The sequence below is a fragment of the Haliaeetus leucocephalus genome, unplaced genomic scaffold, assembly GCF_000737465.1.
Source record: "Haliaeetus leucocephalus isolate CR32 unplaced genomic scaffold, Haliaeetus_leucocephalus-4.0 Scaffold587, whole genome shotgun sequence".
Lineage (NCBI taxonomy): Eukaryota > Metazoa > Chordata > Aves > Accipitriformes > Accipitridae > Haliaeetus > Haliaeetus leucocephalus.
The window spans coordinates 3,104,841-3,124,464 of NW_010973023.1; the positions used below are offsets into that span (position 1 = coordinate 3,104,841).

Sequence of the window (19,624 nt, forward strand, 5' to 3'; positions counted from 1 at the left end):
TCTGCCGGCTACCTGGGGGGCAGCGAGAACGGAGCCGGGCCACCCGTTGTCTTGAGGGCGGCTTTTTAATGAGGCGGGTGCCCTCACTCCCTCTGGGACAGCACAACTGCTAGTCCAGGAGGTGAGTGATGAGGAAGCCTCGATTTTTTTTTTGGTTTTGATTATTTTTTTTTTCAGTGAATCGACGTGTTTTAACAAAGAACCTCAGGGCTTTCTTTTCAGCCTGTGGATTGTCTGCTCTGTACTCTGAAATCAAGAATATATCTGCCATCGATGCTTACGAATGCAGACAGCCATAGCAGCGTGCACATTAGGGTAAGTCTGAGGTGATCTTGGCTAGCAGAATTCATCCATTCGACCAGCCAGCCAGCCACCACCCAGCCAGCCTGACTTTGAGCATTTAAAAATCCTGCTGGGTGAGAAGGGCACAGGATTCAGCTACAGGGCTCTGCAGTAAGCTCCTTATAATAAGGAATATAGCAGATATCAGACTTCATGAAAGGATTCACCTATGTTGTGTGTAATCTGTCTTGCCATTAGCAACATCAAGTCTGCAGCTGTTAATCTTAATAAACTGTCCTACTCTGCTTTCTAACCCTCTCAGCACTTTCTCTGACCTTCCCTATTCTCTCCCGCCTCAAGTTAAAGAACTTTATTTGTGCAGTAATTGAAAGTCACCTGATTTATCCATAGGATAAACTTCTACAATACAGATGTGCAGCCTGCCTCAGCAAGCAACAGTAGAGTAACTGAAGAAGGATAGTGTTGAAAACAGTCATAGGAGTGTTTATAGACAGTCAGATGTTTCTTCTGCAGGATGATGCAGACATCCATATGGCTAAGTTTCAAGTTATAGTTACTTAAAAAAAAAAAAAAAAGGTTATAGAACAAGTAGGCACAAAACAGCTGATTTTGCTGTTCTGGGAAAATGTGCTGTGTCACATCATATAACAGCGAGCTTCAACATTTTTCCTTTTCTGAAATAGGGTGTTTTCATCTTTAAAAATCTTAGATCTCTTTTGATTGGCACTCTTAATTTTAAGGACACCATTGCAATAGTATTGACTAATAGCATGTGGTACATACCAGGTACGTTTTAAATATGCCAAAATGTAATCAGTCACCATCATTATGGACTGAGACATCCACAAAACACCTGAGGAACGGCCACAGTGGCCATTGCATGTTCTGCTAATGAGACCTTAAGGGGATATCTCAGGATCTACATAGCTGGATGCTAAAAGCTTGTTCAAATGTGTTTATAAGCAAGCACACAGGGTTTGTAAGTTAGAGACTGGTCAAAATCACTTTCTACCTCAATAGTTCTCCCTCCTGTAGAGAGTTTGAAATTTTGAACTTCATATAACTGTAAAGTCTTCACCACCACCTTTTTTTGCTTTACAGCTCATTTTGTTGCAAAATCTGTTTATGTGAGTTTTGGTAAATACTCTTTCTAAAAAGGTAGTAGCTCACCAGCCAGCATGCACCTTTCACTACCCTGGTTTTGTATGGGTAAATATTTATATACTTAGTGTGTATTTTTTTGTGTGTATTAATTAGCCAATAACCATACACTTACATTTCTATTAGGCAGCAAACTAAAAAAGGGAGAAAGGGATTCACATTTAATAAAACATGAAATGTTAAAAAAAAAAAAAGGAAAAGAATAGTGGCCATAAACAATTGTCTTAAATGACATCTTAGTATTGTTTGGAACCCTTTGGATTTTATTTGGTAAGAGTCCTATTGATTTTGATTTTTTTTTTTTTTTTAAGTTTTGCATTTTCCTTAGAGCAAGAACATTGCCTTATTTTATTACATGGAATGACAGCTACACTTTTAGATTAGAAATGTACTTTTATTAGTTCTTTATTGGATGTCAGCTGAAATCTTATTTTTAAAAATAAGCGAGACAACCAAACACAATGATGTTCCTTGATTCAGTACATACAATGTTATTCTTTGTAGTTTTAAACCATCCATTACGTGGTAATCTCTTCATATAGCGCATTCTGTCAGCCTCTCTCTTTCACTTTCACAGCTGAGTTTTTCTATTGATTTTTACAGGAGTTTGTTTGAACCCAGAATATTTTATCCAGCAAGATATGAAGCACTTCCTTCCTGTAGTCTAACATCTTTAGGCTAACCTAAGACACTGATCAGCCTGAGGATGGTTAGCATGGCAGAAAGGAGATCAACCATTTGGAGACCAATTTGAGCACTGTGGAACATTTCAAACTGAGATTACAAAATGAAAAAAAAGACAAGTATGAAAATATTTCTAACAGTTTTGTCAGAAACAGTAGAGTACAGTCTCCTGTTGAGAGCTAAATGAAGGAGTGGACACTTTTTTTAACGGACGGAAGAAAAGCTTTTGCCTCTGAACTGTGTTATGCTGGTGTTTCAATCACAAGAAAATAAAAAAAAAATCTGCCTTGCTTTCCCCTTTCTGTGGTTAATCTATGTGTGTAAATGACAAATAGCAGAAGTAAGTCCTGAGCAACTGGCTGCAGGTGACCCTGCCTGAGCAGGGGTGTTGGGCCAGGCAACCTCCAGAGATCCCTTCCAACCTCAGCTGCTCCATGATTCTGTGATTCTGTAAGAAATGGGGGACAAGGGAGCATAAAGGAAGGGAACAGTTTCGTTGTTACGGTTAGTGAGAGAAAGAAACTCCTTAATATTCAGGATTGAGTCAGCTTGCTTTCATTTGTAACATATAATAGAATTAGACAATATATCTGGATTATTTTCTCCTTCAACCAGAGATTATTCAGTCTCCGTTAAAACAGAAGATTAGTCTCAGTTAAAAATTCCCCAACACGGAGTCATCCTAGGTAAATTGCCCCTGTACTTTTGTCCATTAAAATCTTTCTTGTGAAAACAGAATCTGTCCAGCAGATTTTCTTGGCCATTTCAGATAGCCTTGTCCTATCCCTGCTCTGCCATTGACTGCTGTTCTAACTACACCCCTTAATAGTGAAGTGAATTAATTCCTCTTTGTGTAGGTAAAAGACTCAAAGGATTCAAAGTAGCCACGAATTACTCCTACATTCCTACTGAAAGACTCCTTGAACTGCAAGAAACAGTGAAGTAATGAAACGGAGGAGACATTGGCTTCCTGATTTATGGAGAGCAATCTACCCATCTGAGGGTGGGAAAGAAGAAATAAGAGGGTGATATTTCACTTCTCTACACTTCCTTTAAAAACAGCATGGATTCTGTGCTGATGTATGTAATCGCAGATGCACTTTTTGTCACAATCTCTTTGTGAATGGTTTTTGTTGCTAGAACGTAGCAAATCCAAACTACAGGCTCAGAGTAATACATCTATACACAGTGTGACATTTGGAAACGCTAAAATGAATCACTGAGCACATCTATGTTCATGTTTTAGTTCAGATTAGGAGTGTGGTTTTGAAGTGAATCTCCCAATTGCCCCCACTTACCGCATTTTGGATTGCAAATTTGAGCAGTCTTTGAGTGTGTGAGCTGGTTTACTTATGGATGAAATTAAGCTGAGAGATGTGTTCCAGGAGCAGAGTCTGTTTTCCAGCTTCTAAAGGGCATGTGGTACGTAGGAACAGAGTAAAACTAGTGCTAAATAAATACCCCTTAAAACAGGTACAGAGAAGGTGTGGAGACCTCAGTACCAACCATTTCACCTTTCAGATAAGCTCCTTCTGCACTGAGTTTTATTAATGTGGACTTATCGAATACTTCTTTCAACTGGGATAGAAACTGAAACAAGAAAAACTGAAATATGCTTCATTCTTTTTTGTGATTAAACACCTACCGAGAGGCATGAGATATATATATATATATATACCTGTTTGATATCAGGATAATGGCACCGTTTGGTCCTTTAAAATAAAAACTTTCTCTCCTTATCCTTTTTGTGGTCATTCGCAGACCTGTCTCCTGTAAGTGCAGGGGGACCCTTCCAGCAAAGGCTTTCCTGAACACAACAGAGTTAGAACACCACTTCTCACAAAGTGTTCTTGGAAATTGAAGTGTGTTTCCCTTTTACAAGCCAGTCTAGGTGGTAACACTTAAATATGAGAAGAAAGCAGTTTAAACAAGAAGAAAAATCCGATACTTTTTATCTGCAGAATAACTTATAATTAGCCTAGGATTTTCTAAGTGCAATTTGGATTTACACAATACCCCATGATTTCAATGAGATAATAGACTTCTCTTCTATAGGATGCTTACTTTTCTTCTTCTTTTTTTTTTCCCCCTTCCTGTTTGCTTAGTCTCACTCTGAAATGGGATGAATTAAAAAGTATTTGTTGTGTGATACAGGAATTGGCAAGGTTGCCTACTGTACTCAGTTTGCTTTGCTTTATCTAGAACAGTGGTCTCCAAAATAGGGGGAGATCATGCTCTTACAGGACGTACAATGCAACCTTTTGGGGTGCAGGAAGAAAGTATTTTTTGCACCATTAATAAGAAAAATAAAAGTATTTTTTTAAATTGGTGTTTATTTCATCTTTATCCTTTTTAATGTCTATTTTTGTATATGTTTTATAATTTACAAAATACATTAGTACAGTAGTACATGAATATAATTTATAAATAAATATATATATATTGGAGGTGCATGCTTAAAAAAACTTTTACTGATAGGGGTTTGTGATCAAAAAAATTCAGAGACCACTGACCTAGAAAACCACTGTCAACTATCCTCTCTGGAGCAAATGGTACTTGCAGAAGTGCTAGCCAGGATTCCAATTTTTAGGCTGAGATGTATTGGGCACTTAAATTAAGGCTTTCAGGAACCTTTGATTTTACCATTTCAAGATTAAGGGTCATTCCTAATGGAATTTCTTAGTACAGAATATGGGAATTTTTTTGTAATTCACATGTTGGTGAGTTGGTTTATGAATTAAACATAGACATACAGCGCTCTGAAAGAGCTCAAGAAATTCCATGCTTATTATTGGCAAAATCTGGAAGAAAGCTGTTAAACAGGACTATTTGAAAATATTTTCTTTCCAACTCATCCAGTAGGAATTTTGGGATTATTACTCTCTGCCCAAAATACTAATGTAAAAAAAAAAAAGAAAAAAAAAATGAACAAGAAAATCTTACAAATAATCAGTTTTCAAAGAAACAACTGTAAGAGTACATGAATCTTATGGTAAACCTTTCCAAAAATTACGTTCTGAATCATCAATCACAGGCTAAGAATTTGAAGACAACTGTGGAAGATAAACCATGGGAATATGCTTAATTGAAAATTGAAAACTGAAATGGCAGAAGCTAAAACTAATTTTAAAATAGATAACTTACTCCTTACAAAACTTCTATAATTTACCACTGTGATGGGTTGACCCTGGCTGGATGCCAGGTGCCCACCAAAGCCGTTCTATCACTCCTCCTCCTCAACTGTACAGGGGAAAGAAAAATATAACAAAGAGCTTGTGGGTCAAGATAAGGACAGGAGAGATCACTCACCAATTACCGTCACAGGCAAAACAGACTCAGCTTGGGGAAAATTAACTCAATTTATTACAAATCAACCAGAGTAGGGTAATGAGAAATAAAACGAAATCTCAGAACACCTTCCCTCCATCCCTCCCTTCTTCCCGGGCACAACTTCACTCCCGGATTTCTCCACCAAACCCCCCCAGTGGCACAGGGGGACGAGGATGGGGTTTACAGTCATCACACATTATTTTCTGTCGCTTCATCCTCCTCAGGGGCAGGACTCATCACACTCTTCCCCTGCTCCAGCATGGGGTCCCTCTCACGGGAGACAGTCCTCCATGAACTTCTCCAACGTGGGTCCTTCCCATGGGCTGCAGTTCTTCACGAACTGCTCCAGCATGGGTCCTTTCCATGGCGTGCAGTCCTTCAGGAGCACACTGCTCCAGCGTGGGTTCCTCTTTCCACCAGGCCACAGGTCCTGCCAGGAGCCTGCTCCAGCACGGGCTTCCCACGGGGTCACAGCCTCCTTCGGGAACCCACCTGCTCCAGCGTGGAGTCCTCCCTGGGCTGCAGGTGGAGATCTGCTCCCCCGTGGACCTCCCTGGGCTGCAGGGGGACAGCCTGCCTCACCATGGGCTTCCCCACGGGCTGCAGGGGAATCTCTGCTCCAGCACCTGGAGCATCTCCTCCCCCTCCTTTTTCACTGACCTGGGGGGTCTGCAGGGTTGTTTCTCTTACATGTTCTCACTCCTCTCTCCAGCTGCCGTTTCCATGTGTCCTAACTCTTTTTCCTTCTTAAAAATGTTATCACAGAGGCGTTACCACTATTGCTGATTGGCTCGGCCTTGGCCAGCAGCGGGTCCGTCTTAGAGCCGGCTGGTATTGGCTCTGTCAGACACAGGGGAAGCTTCCAGCAGCTTCTTACAGAAGCCACCCCTGTAACCCCCCCGCTACCAAAACCTTGCCACAAAAAACCATTACAACCACGTAATGAAAACTTATTTAAAATTTGCTACTTACATTTTTTGTAAAGAATAACTTCCAGCTAGTTTCCACACAATGGGCGTGTTGTGTGAAAGTCAAAATCTCTTTTAAATAGATCGATCTAATGCAAATCGCTAATATTACAGTAACAAAGTGCTACTAAATTTGGGTACCACATAACATTGACTGGCCCACCTTTGAGACGGAAGACTCGGATCTTTCTGTCACAGTTAAGGGTGACCCTTTAAACCTGATAACCACATATAATCAATAATTGGTATAATAAATTAAGGTCTATTGCAAAATCAAATACAACACTGTTTTCAGCAGAATGTTATGTTGGGCAGATGCATTAAAGAATTGAAATGATCTGATATTTATTATGAAATAATAAATTACAGAAATATCATTATGTATTAATGGTAAATATTTTAACTGTTCTTCTGTAATTATTATTAAACCTGCTATTTAAGACTAAGAATGTTCAAGAACAGTATGATAGTAAAGGATTCAAAAAATTGCTAAGAATGGTTCAAAATGCTGATATACCTACCTCTTTTTAAATCGTGAAAGTAATCCCTTGCATGGGAGAATATGCTCCTCTATGATTCATATTTACACAAACAGAAGTTTGTGAATTTTTCAGACGTGTAAAATCTCTAGGCTATCTTTCACTTTTATATCCTAAACTATATTTCACATTTTTAAATCTTCCTAAAATCAAATGCTACATATATGCATAAACATGCAGAAATTTGGAATTAGGTATTCATAATAGCAGTACTTTGCCTTGTGTAATGAAGACTAGAAATCAGCCAACTTTGAGGTTTCTAACTTCATCTTTTTTGAACTATGCCAATTCAAGTATGAATACTCATACAAGTCAAAGCATTCATTTCCATATTTACTGGAATTTAAAGGAGTCCTTGCAGAGATTTTGCTCAATCCTAAAAAAAGGGGGAAGAAAAGAATCCTCCCCATATGATGCCAGCTGTAGAAAATGTTAATCCAAAACGAAAGCATCTCATAAAACTGCAAGGCTCCAAAGTGGAGGAGTGAAATGTGAATTGTAGGATGGATTTCTCAATAAAATCAAGTGACTGCATGCTCCATAGGAGGACTCGTGCCAATGGACAGCCAAAAGAAGCTGCTGATGAACTGCAGGAGCGTTCTGCTCATGCGAATAAGACAGTTCTGGGCTTCACTCCTGTTGCTCTTCTGAAGAAGAATTTTCCCTTTTGAGTCATGGGGGAATAGAAAATTCCTCCTGTATCATCTTTAACTAGTTATATGCAAATGCGAGTATTCATTTACCTATTGGTCTGCCATGTGTGAATAGAAAAGGTCTGGAAATAAGGCAGATATCTATTGTGGAAATAAATTATAGCCTAATGATTGATTCCATTGGGACATCACCACAATATGCAGATAAAGTAGACTGTATAGCTGTGTTCTGGTGACATTAACTATTAGCTGATTCATCTGCAATTATCTCTGAGCCATGCCATTGCAGCTTTCCCTCCACTCTTTCCTATAACTGTATTTAGGGTAAATAGATCCAAATGCCAAATGGGGGTCCCACCTGAAAACTGTATTTAAAAATGATGTGACATATGTAGGGACTGTATGTTTTTGTTCTTCATTGCATCTTAAGGCAAAGTTTAATTTAATTATAAATCTACTTGCATGTTTTCCTGAAGCTCATTAAATATTCTTTTTGGCATTGACGAAAGAAATGACCTCATTAAGACAAAACAGCACTGTTTCTCCTACCTAATAGTATGGAATCTTAAAAGGATTAATTGGAAAGTTCAACTAATTTTTATTTCATTAGTGTTCCAGTGGAACACTGTGATTAAATGCATTTTTCCAGGGGATTGTTAATAGGAGTCAATTTACATTTTAAGACAAATACTCTTTTTTACACTAGGGAGACAGAGTAGGTCTTCTTTATTATTTAAATGGAATGTTTGTTATATCATGGCGTGGAAAGAAGAGCACAAATCGTGCTGTCTTACCAAACTTTTCATCCTTGTGACACAGTAAGAGAGGCAGTGGCGGGTCACGCAATTTGGACTCAAATTAATTATTGTTAGATACCATGAAAATATTCATTACTGTAGACCTGGATCAAAAAGGGCACTCTATTTATAATCTCTTAGAGAAAAGGAATTTGAATGCTGCATGCAATTTGCTAACTGCCAAGTCAGCATCTCTGCTATATCCAGCACACAAGTTATATATGTAGCATATACAGCAAAACTACAAATAAATAAATGATGTACTGAAAACTAGATTGAGATGACAGTAAAAGAGGAGGAGTTATACAGGAACACTAAATTAGAAGCAGAAGCCTAGCTTGGTCAGCAGGTATAAATCAACAAAATTTCACGGAAGATGGTGGATACACATTTATCAGTCCAAATTAAGTCCTATTTTAATTACTAGCTTCCAGATAAACACATAGTTTAGACTTTCATCGTATTGTTCTGTTCTTAATCTTGAGGTGGGGAGAAAAGAGAAGGTTGGCAGGAGATGGAAAGAGTACATATATGAAGGCAAGTGTGACATACTCCTAATGGAGATACTTGGATATTAATGGATAACATTGCAGACTTAACTCTTCTCAGGTAGAACTGCTTCATTACAAATACTTAAAAATCTAGGAAGCTCCACTATTAAATATCAGCTCAACATCTGGCATAGAAATCTAAATATTTCTGAGGACATGAATTCATGTGACAGAAGTACTCGGAGACAACTTCCACCAAGGTAGGATTCATTCAGGATCATACAAGCCAGCTTACACCCTCCAGGAGGTGGTTTTTGGGTTTTAAACACAGTAACCACGAGTGACAAGAGAATCATGCTGAGGTGCTCAGCAATACAAGCAAATTCAACTGGTAGTGTCCCCAAAATGGGGACAGTTGGCCTGGACAGAATACGAAAAGCACTCCAGAGAGTCACTGTCCCAGCAGCACCTACACAAGCGGGGCTGGCAACTGCTGCTACAGGGAGTGTTCGTTAGCACCCAAAATTTCTAGAAGAGGCTGTTGCGTGTGTATCCGTGCTCGTTTTGGCTGGGGTAATTTTCTTCCTAGTGGCTGGTATGGGGCTGTGTTTCGGATTTGTGCTGAGAACAGTGCTGATAACACAGGGATGTGTTCGCTGTTGCTGAGCAGGGCTTACCCAGAGCCAAGGGCTGTTCTGCTTCTCAGCCCACCCCACCAGCGAGGAGGCTGGGGGGGCACAAGGAGCTGGGAGGGGACACAGCCGGGACAGCTGACCCCCACTGACCCAAGGGATATCCCAGACCATATGACATCGTGCTCAGCATATAGAGCAGGGGGAAGAAGAAGAAGGAGGGGGGACATTCGGAGTGATGGCGTTTTTCTTCCCAAGTCACCTGTGTGATGGAGCCCTGCTTTCCTGGAGGTGGCTGAACACCTGCCTGCCCGTGGGAAGTGGGGAAGGAATTCCTTGTTTTGCTTTGCTTGCATGCATGGCTTTTTCTTTACCTATTAAACTGTCTTTATCTCAGCCCACAAGTTTTCTCACTTTTACCCTTCTGATTCTCTCCCCCATCCTACCATGGGAGGAGTGAGCAATCGGCTATGTGGGGCTGAGCTGCCAGCTGGGGTTAAACCACCACAGTATTGCATGTGGTTCACACAGCCAGTCCCCATTTCTAATGGCATAGGACACACCGATGCCACGTCTGTCCTTACTTGGGTCTTTTTACTGCTTCCAGAAGTCAGTTGCCTTATGTAGGAGCCTACTTTATTAATGCCTGATGTTATCTGGGGTGTTTTTCTTATTCTGCATACATGGGCATTTTACTTTTAGGAACATGGCATCACAATATTCTAAATGAGGCAAAATGATTGTATTACGGTTTGGGACAAAGTGTTAGTAAGTATTAAAGTTGTAATTTCTCCAAGAAGATAACTATAAATGCAGAGTCCTTCATTGACTATTATTTACATCAGTAAGTTGTTATGAGGTGAAAACTTTTCTCAATTTCTGGTTTAAAATGCATGTCCTGTCATTTAAGTCCTATAACACTTCTTCATAGTTAAGAAAAATATGTTAAACCCCAGCATTTTTAGTGCACATTTCCTGTAAGATGCAAACTATTTCTTTTCAAGGGCTGGACTTGTGGAAAAATAATCAGCTGTCGTTAAAGTCATAGCTAGGACAAAATTTAGTATCATTAGGTCAATAATGTTAAAATTAGCTTTGATTTCCATCTTTTGAATGGCCTTTCATTCACAGTGTGCATATGCAAATTTTCACAGAGGTCTTCATGTTTAAACGAATAGTATGCACTTACACATGACAGTTTTTTAAATTACAGTTCGGCTTGCTCAGTGTATTCTGTATCAGCTTTCTAAAATGAATAGCCTCAAGTTTAGCTATTCTATTTTAAAACTGCCAAACATTATTAGTAAAGCAGAGAAGCAGTTCGAAAAGTAATTAATTCCAAGGCTTAGAGTAAACTGCTATTTTAATTAAAAGAACACTAAATACTAATGTCCTGCTTCTTTGTACTTAGAACGTGAAATAAAAAAAGTCTAAATCAGTTACATTTAACACATTTTAAATGTAAGTTGAAATACATTAAAGGCCTATGTCCTGTTCCTGCTATTTATAAACTGACTCAAAAGAAAAAATCAAAAGTTAGAGACATCATATACCACATTTCTTGGTTATGCTGTGCCATTTTTCTTACTTATTCTCTTCCAACTTGTGCTGAGTAGGAAAATCAACGGGTACGTAATAGGTCTTTTCACCATATTCGTATTGCATAAGATGCCACACCTCAGTTGTGCAGTTATGACAATTGCTACCTATAGGTCCTCAGAAGAAGTAAGGTCCAGCTTCTTATCTGAAGCTGTGGAGTAGCGGTGTCATGTCTGCGGTGTGCCATGGAGCACAGCATGGCTGCTCCCAATCTAGCACCGATCCCACTCGCCGCCAAACAGGAATCTTCGACAGGATAATCACAATGGCCTGAAGAAGCTTGAGCTACAAGGCACCCATAGGAAACATGGTTTATTTTCTAGAACAGGATGCTGTATGTGCCACGTGATTGCATCAGCACTGCTTGGGGCTAGCTCAGGTATCTATGTGTGAAGCTGCTTTGCACAACATAGATCTGCCTGATTATTCATGCCTGTCATTCTTACCTCACCTCGTCGTTGAACTGCAGTAGTGCAATAAGCATCACCACAAAACTTCCCATGTGGAGAAAATTCCAGCTTGTGCAAGAAGATTTAAAAGGCACATATTTTTGTCAAGAACAACAGACTAGGTTTGTCCTTCTCTCTCCAATGATACTTGACTTTCCCTATAATTTCTAATTCAATTGCTACTTTATGGCCAGGGCCCATGGAAACTAAAAGATCAATTCAAATTTTGGGGAGGAAGACACAGACAACAGGCTTACTCTTCCAGTAAAAAAAAAAATCAAAATTTGTTGTAGATTATAGGTCTAGCCTGTAAGAGCATCAGATAAGTTTAAGAAACTGATGCAAGGTTTTATCATCACTATGAAGCAAAGGACAGAAAAATACTCCCCTTTCTTCCCAGATACAAGGTTAATCTCTTTGACCTTGTCTTCTCTAATACACTTTTAAAGAACTGGACAGGAAACCTGCACCTGGAATCTGAGAAATATTAGTTCAAGTGTTTTTTTTTCCTGATTGAGACTACAGATTTAATCTAGGGGTGCTGCATCCTAGGTAACTATCAAGATGTTGACCATGGCCTTTTGTTTTACTTATTTACTTCCCCTGGAAAATCCAATGCTGGACATAAGAAACTTTTCCCAAAAGTTGTTTTCTTGAAACTAGCTCACTGCCAGAATAAGTTTCACTTCAACAAGTCATTATGTTTCAATTAAAAAAAAAACAAACAATCCTGTTCCATCAAACTGCTGCACGGAAAAAGTCATAGCCCTTCCAAAATATAAGGTAATATGTTTGCAAGCTAGAAAAAACAATGCAAAGCATTCCACTGCATACTCAAGACAATGAGATATCAAATACTCCAATGATGTTAGTCACGCTAATTGGTGCAACACAAAAATTATGTTGGACAGTCCATGAGGCTTCTCCATCTCAGGTATCAGGTAAGATCAACTGCAGAAACTCCAAATGTAAAGCATAAATATCCATACCAAGAGCATTATTGAATTTGGCTCCTGAATTTACATTACCAGCAGAGATACCCAGAGAGGGATGTTCAATCATTCATACTCTGCTCAGAGAATGAGTTTAACCATTCAATGAGTTGGCCATTCACTGATCCAGGATCACTGAAACTTGCTTTTGATGTACTGCACGCTTGAGTAACTGCTCTTTGCCTACAGATAAAATTTTGTCATCATCTTTTTTTATGGGAGAAAATTTTATCAGGATTATCATGGTATTACATGAGACAGAATTTTTTGCAAGCTACACTATTGTCATGTGATGTGAATATTGGCCCAGTGTTACTGATATGAACACAAATCCTGGATGGTGTATCAAGGCTTATCTCAAGTTTTTCAGCATTTTCAATTTTAAGGTCCATTCTCAGTTTCTTATACTTTTCTAAGCTTTATCAATTTGTGTAGGCTTTTTCTGCCAAGTATCTGATTCTATCTTCATACTTTGGAAAAATGTCAAGAATCGTTCAGCCATTTCTCAGTCTGATGTAAAGGAAGAAAATTCTGCTAGTTAATTCTTTATCTTTATGACAATCATTTCACTGAAATTTTTTATAAAGACCTTATTTTAAATAGAAGGATATTAATTTAAGTCAAATAATAAAAATAATAAAAGTCTACCCAAATTTGACCAAATTAGGAGACTGAGAAGCACGTTAGGGCTATCTTCCATCCAGTAGGAAGGAAAGAGGAAAAAGATATGAAAAGGACTAACACATAACTGAAAGTATACTTCTTCTAGATGGTGCTATTGCTTCGCTCTTGTGGAAAAAAAAAAATTTTTGGAAAAAAAATAGATTGTGATAAGTTAATTAGGGTCTACACTATTGTTATACAAACAAGGGATTTTATTAGGATATCAAATAATCTCACATATAGCATACCTAACTTCTGAATGTATATTACATATATGTTTTCAGTACTTTTTACGGTAATTTTCAATTTTATACATATTGCTACAACTGAATTACATTGCAGTAATTAACACTATTGATTGGATTTCATCTTTAAAGTTTATACAATAATGAGCCTTTGACCACAGAAAACTTGTCTTTTTCCATTGACAATATTAAAAGGCTTGAAAGCTAGAAAAGACTCATGCAGCCCTCTGAGATCTGCATGTACACATTACTAATCAGATGACCTGCTCAGCTATCAGAATTGAAAGAGGTCTCCAAAGGTCAAAAAGGAAGTGGACTAAATAAGAGGAATCTTCTTTATAGAGTTATTTGCATGTATTAGCATTTATAGCATACTAATCAATTCCTGACAATCAGAATGTGTTCCCTTCTGTTCAGTTGCCTAATTTACTTACATGGATTTAAGAATAAAGGCTTCACTGGAAATAAATTGAGGGATTCAGTAGTATAAGTGCTCAGAAAAGCTGTAGTTCAAAATCACTTACCTGGCAAAAGTCCCAGGAAGACAGCATTGGTGTCATCTACTCAAAACATTATATGGCTCCTTTACTGCAGTCTGTGAGCATCTCGAAGCTTTTATTGTATTTACTTTCAAATCTTCATAGAATCATAGGAAAATAAAGCTGAGAGGGACTTTAAGAGGTCACGGAGTTCTCTGGCACAAGGCAAGATGAACTATATCTTTGTCATTCCTCATACACGTTTGTGTAGCCAGTCCTTAAATTCTCTAGTGAAGGGGGTAACAAAGGCTTGATGGGCAATTTCTTTCCATGCTTCAATAACCCTGTTATTACAGTTATGCTAATATCCAACCTGAATCTTTCTGGATGCAAATCCACCCATATACTGACAAAATGCCACGGGCCAGCCGAGTGTGTTTAAGCATCACGAGTCTGGGCTTATGCTGCTCTGGGTGCAGTGATGCTGCTCAGCTGAAGCTTATTCCTCCAATAAGGGAACTCAATTTTGCACTAGTCTTTCGCTCAAACAAAGATCACAAAAGAAGAGTGCAAAAAAGAGATATCCCAAAAGATAAACTGTGGGCTTAACAATCATAGTTCCTCCCTCTAAACTACCTTCAGAGGAACTCTTTGCCAAACTACTGCCCTGGCAAGTTATATATGGGATACTTTAAGTGATTTCTCAGTGGTTTATGGAAAGCATTGCATTTTTAGTTCAGTTACACCATTTATGCTGCTTGTGGTGTATGATACAATATGACACCGCATACCTGAAGCATTTGGAGTGCCGAGTATTCCTTCCTCATTTCCCTCCTGGCTGCCTAGAGCAGCACATGAGATGGTGCCCTTCACTATTGCTCACCTTGCCCATTTTGGCTGCTGCTTCTAACTGGAGTTTGGTTCTTACAGCCCACTTCTTCATAAAGCTGTAATAAGCAAGAAAAAAGATAAATTACAAGGTAAGCACAAAGGTCTTTATGCTTTATCCACAGTATATAATATTAAGCTACAGTCTAGCACAAGGGCCTGTGATCAGAACATGCTCTCTGGAATCTAACTAATTCCCAGATAATCCCTAAATTTTCTAATAAATCTCATGAACAGTCAGATGATGGCATTTGTGAAAATAATAAAGCAATAATCCTCATAAATCATACCAGTTCACTTTCAAAATATCCAGAAACTCACCTGCCATACAGAAAGGGAGTAATTACAGGTGATAACATTTCTGAGATCATTCAAAAATTAATTCAAGAATGCTCTGAGAGTTATAGTCTGTTGATCCTGTGTTATAAAATTTATACTGTCCTTAACTTTTCTTTGAAATGCACTTCAATAAATGGACCCAAATTCATCATTGTCTTCACCCCTTCAGATTAAATTATTTCAATTTAAAAAATCCTATTATTGATCAGCTTTAATTTCCATAGTAGATCTGAACCAAATAAACATACCACTGGTTTCATATAATGAAATGCTGTATTTGCCAAAAAAGTCCACCACAAGCCACATGCACATTCTGAGTTATAAGATGAAAATTTTAATAGGATTAGCATTGGATTTCATACCACTTTCAGAATCAGAAATACATGATGTAGTGGAAAAAGGAGTGTTTTCATTTAGTTTCCATTGTGTCCATTTAGTTTCCATTGTATCGTGGTTTAACCCCAGCTGGCAGCTCAGCCCCACACAGCGGCTCGCTCACTCCCCCCGTGGTGGGATGGGGGAGAGAATCGGAAGAGTAAACATGAGAAAACTCGTGGACTCAGATAACGACAGTTTAATAGGGAAAGCAAAAGCCACACGCACAAGCAAAGCAAAACGAAGAATTCCTTCCCCACTTCCTGTGGGCAGGCAGGTGTTCAGCCATCTCCAGGACAGCAGGGCTCCAGCACGCCTAACGGGGACATGGGGAGACAACCGCCATCGCTCCCAACGTCCCCCCTTCCTTCTTCTTCCCCCAGCTTTAGACGCTGAGCGTGACGTCATATGGTCTGGGATATCCCTTGGGTCAGTGGGGGTCAGCTGTCCCGGCTGTGTCCCCTCCCAGCTCCTTGTGCCCCCCCAGCCTCCTCGCTGGTGGGGTGGGCTGAGAAGCAGAACAGCCCTTGGCTCTGGGTAAGCCCTGCTCAGCAACAGCGAACACATCCCTGTGTTATCAGCACTGTTCTCAGCACAAATCCAAAACACAGCCCCATACCAGCTACTAGGAAGAAAATGAACTCTATCCCAGCCAAAACCAGCACATTGCTTCATAGTTTAATGAAAACCTGACAGGGCAGATATATAAGGCATATATATATATATATAAGGCAGATACAGATAACATATAAAGAATATGCAAGAAAACTAAATTTTTATCAGAAAAAGAAGCAGATAAATTCTACGTATTGGTTTTCATCACAGAGGAGGTGAGAAGTTCCTTCTCTGGAACTACTCTTTATGGGTGGGTTTAAAGTACTCCTTAAACTGGAATTGGTGCTAGAGGAGTAAAAGGTGACAGTGGCAATGCCAGCTTGTGAAAGAAAGCTAGATAATGATCTGGATAACTATAAATCAGCCTGAGCTCCACAGTAGGCAAAATGGTAGAAACAAGAGGAAAAGGTGTCCTGAGGATAAATACTGCATGCTACAAAGAATCAACACAGCTTTTGTACAAGAAAGCCATGTCTGATACATCCACCAGAGTTCTCCAAGACAGCAATAAACTTGTGAGAAAACAAAAGGCCATTTGGTTAATAGACTATTCTTGGCTTTTCAGTATATTCTACACAAAAGTTCCTAAATAAACTAAGATGTCAGAGATATCAGATAAGATTTTCTCATGGTAAGAAGCAAAACACTAAATGGTCAGTTTTCACAATTATAGGCACTTCTCAGGGGAACGTTTTTGGGTATCTGTTGTTAAATATGTTCAGAAATAAATCTGAAAATTTTATAAGCAATGACTTGATATAGCTTGCTGAGAATATAAAATCATGCAGAAGAGTCAAAGCTGAACGTGAAGTTGTCCTGGTTTCAGCTGGAATAAAGTTAATTTTCTTCCTAGTTGTGAAGGACTGAAGCAGTTAATATCTCAAACATTGTGGTGGGGCAAGTTCTGCTTAACGACTAACTCCACATAACAAGGAACTCTGCCCAGCAAGGAACGCCAGGTGAAAAGCAGCCCATCGATCAGCACCCATAGGTGCCCATCGGCACCCATCAACCAGCAGCAGGAGGGGGAGGCCGTGCCGGAGGGCGCACAGCTCCCGGCTCCCATAGCGCTGTTCTGATGCGCTGAGGGGGACAGCTCACCCTGCCGGGAAGGGGAAGTGGCTCCCCAAACGACCCCCAAGCCCAGAGGCTCACAAACCGCTCAAGACACCCAATTAGTCTAATGCTGGCCCAAAGGAGGGGCAAGGATGATAAAAGGACACAAACTGAAGCCCCATGGGCACAAGCCCACCAGAACTGGATCCTCGGCCGACTAAACCAATGCTGGACCCAGGACCAGTGAAATCTTTCTCTCTTCCCTTTTCTCTCTCTGTCTTGTTTCTCTCTTTCTTTTTCCTTTTCCATAGTCCATACACCTCATCCCTTTAGACATAAACCACTGACCAAGGCTGGGATGGGGAGTGGGTCCAGCTGCCCCAGGCTCCTCTCTGAGAAGGAGTCTAGAAAGCAACGGGGTCTGCTCTCAACCTCGGGACTCAACGGGAGGGCTCGCCTTATTGTCTGCCCTCAACTGATTCCCAGATAAGCCAGGCCTGTAGTATATGTTTGGTGATGCATGGTTAGCACATGTTACACCGTTTACTGACATAGTTTCATGCCAATTTTTGTTCTGAGCATACCAAATTCGGTGGTGAGCATGCCAGTTCTTGTTGTGAGCAAATAAAAGTTGAGTTTTGTGAGTTAAAGGATCCCTGGTGTCATTTCACCTTAATCCTGACCTGGAAATCAGCAAATCTGAGTCATCGCCCTTGGAAATTGGGACATGACACTAGTAGCTGGTATAGTGCTGAGTTTTGGATTTAGGATAGGAATAATGTTGATAACACACTGATGTTTTCAGTTGTTGCTAAGCAGTGTTTAGACTAAGTCAAGGATTTTTCAGCTTCTCGTGCCCAGCCAGCGAGAAAGCTGGAGGGGCACAAGAAGTTGGCACAGGACACAGCCAGGGCACCTGACCCAAACTGGCCAACAGGGTATTCCATACCATGGGACGTCACATCTAGTATAGGAACTGGGAAGTGGGGGCGGGGAATCGCCATTGTGTCGGGTGTCGGTCGGCGGGTGGTGAGCAATTGCCCTGCGCATCATTTGTACATTCTAATCCTTTTATTATTGCTGTTGTCATTTTATTAGTGTTGTCATTATCATTATTAGTTTCTTCTTTTCCGTTCTATTAAACCGTTCTTATCTCAACCCACAGGTTTTGCTTCTTTTCCCGATTTTATCCCCCATCCCGCTGTGGGGGGTGGGAGTGAGTGAGCGGCAGCGTGGTGCTTAGTTGCTGGCTGGGGTTAAACCACAACAGCCATCTGCAAGATAAATCTAAAAAGAAGGAAATTTTTACCTGGAGTAGATCATGTCACATAAATTGCTGGTCAGGTACTAATATGTGCTGGTACAGACTTCCATTGGGTGATGCTGGTTCTTTCAAAGCTAGCTGTTTCCCCATCAGGCACCTAGTGAAACCAACCACTGCAAAAGACCTGAAAGATTATTCTTTTTTTCCCTGTGTATTCTCGATGAGGTCACAAGGACTTGGAGGTATTCTGATTCTCAAGCTCCAAGGGAGTCCTGCCAAGAAATCTTCCTCTGCCTTGGTGACCACAGAGCTCTTGCAATATTGGAGGCTCCCTGAGGTGCTTGGAAGTCCCAAGGGCTCTTAGTCCTCCTAAGTGTCCTTGAATGAGATTAAGAGTCAGGAGTTTTCAGGTTCTTCCCACTCCAAGGGTGAGCAGGAAGTTCCTCTCTTGGCCAAACATCCTTCCTGGGATTTCTGGAGTCCCTGATTTAACATTGAGCAGCTACAGAGGCTGGAAATCCTGGCTTCCAGACTCATGATCAGTGTACCAGTAATGTCTCACAGCCCGTGCTTATTCTGCAATTTGGGTAAAAACCTGTAGCCGGTTACAGAGCTTTAGTACTTGAAATATATACTCAATTATTTGATCTGATTCATTTACATTCCCAGAGTCAAAATCTCAGCTTAAATTTAATCAATATAGGGATTGAACTGTTAATTCTACAACTCAGTTCTGATACACTGCTGTGAAGAGTGCAGAGAAACCTTATCCAACCAAACAAAATCCCTTAAAACCAACAGATCAACACTCATTTTACAGAACTTTACAGAAAAGTTAGAAGTTTGGCTATAATAAAAGCTGCCTTTTGAGCCAATTCCTTTCTCTGTTTCACAATCCTGAGTAACATAGAACTTGTTTAATTTTTGTCTCTTTTCGTAAAGCTGCATTAAAAGGCCATATTTGAAAGAGAACTAATGAAATTCACTTGCATTGTATGATTCAAGGTGCAAAAGAAAAGAAATGCAATTCATTCAGAAGTTTTGCTGTTACTTAGTCCATGATGTATTCTGCATTTACATGTGTTTTGAATGCACTGAATGA

General features: G+C 39.8%; 1 protein-coding gene across 1 annotated transcript in view; it reads right to left on the reverse strand.

Moving 5' to 3' along the window:
• The window catches only part of NETO1 (neuropilin (NRP) and tolloid (TLL)-like 1), an 85,392-nt gene extending 69,459 nt beyond the window's left edge, over positions 1 to 15,933 (reverse strand). Inside the window, exons 1-2 of the mRNA XM_010578001.1 lie at positions 15,928 to 15,933; positions 14,869 to 14,932 (exon numbers count right to left, since the gene is read on the reverse strand). Of these exons, the coding sequence (XP_010576303.1) occupies positions 14,869 to 14,932; positions 15,928 to 15,933 (70 nt within the window). The remainder of the gene's footprint in view (positions 1 to 14,868; positions 14,933 to 15,927) is intronic.
• Positions 15,934 to 19,624: the final 3,691 nt, after the last annotated feature.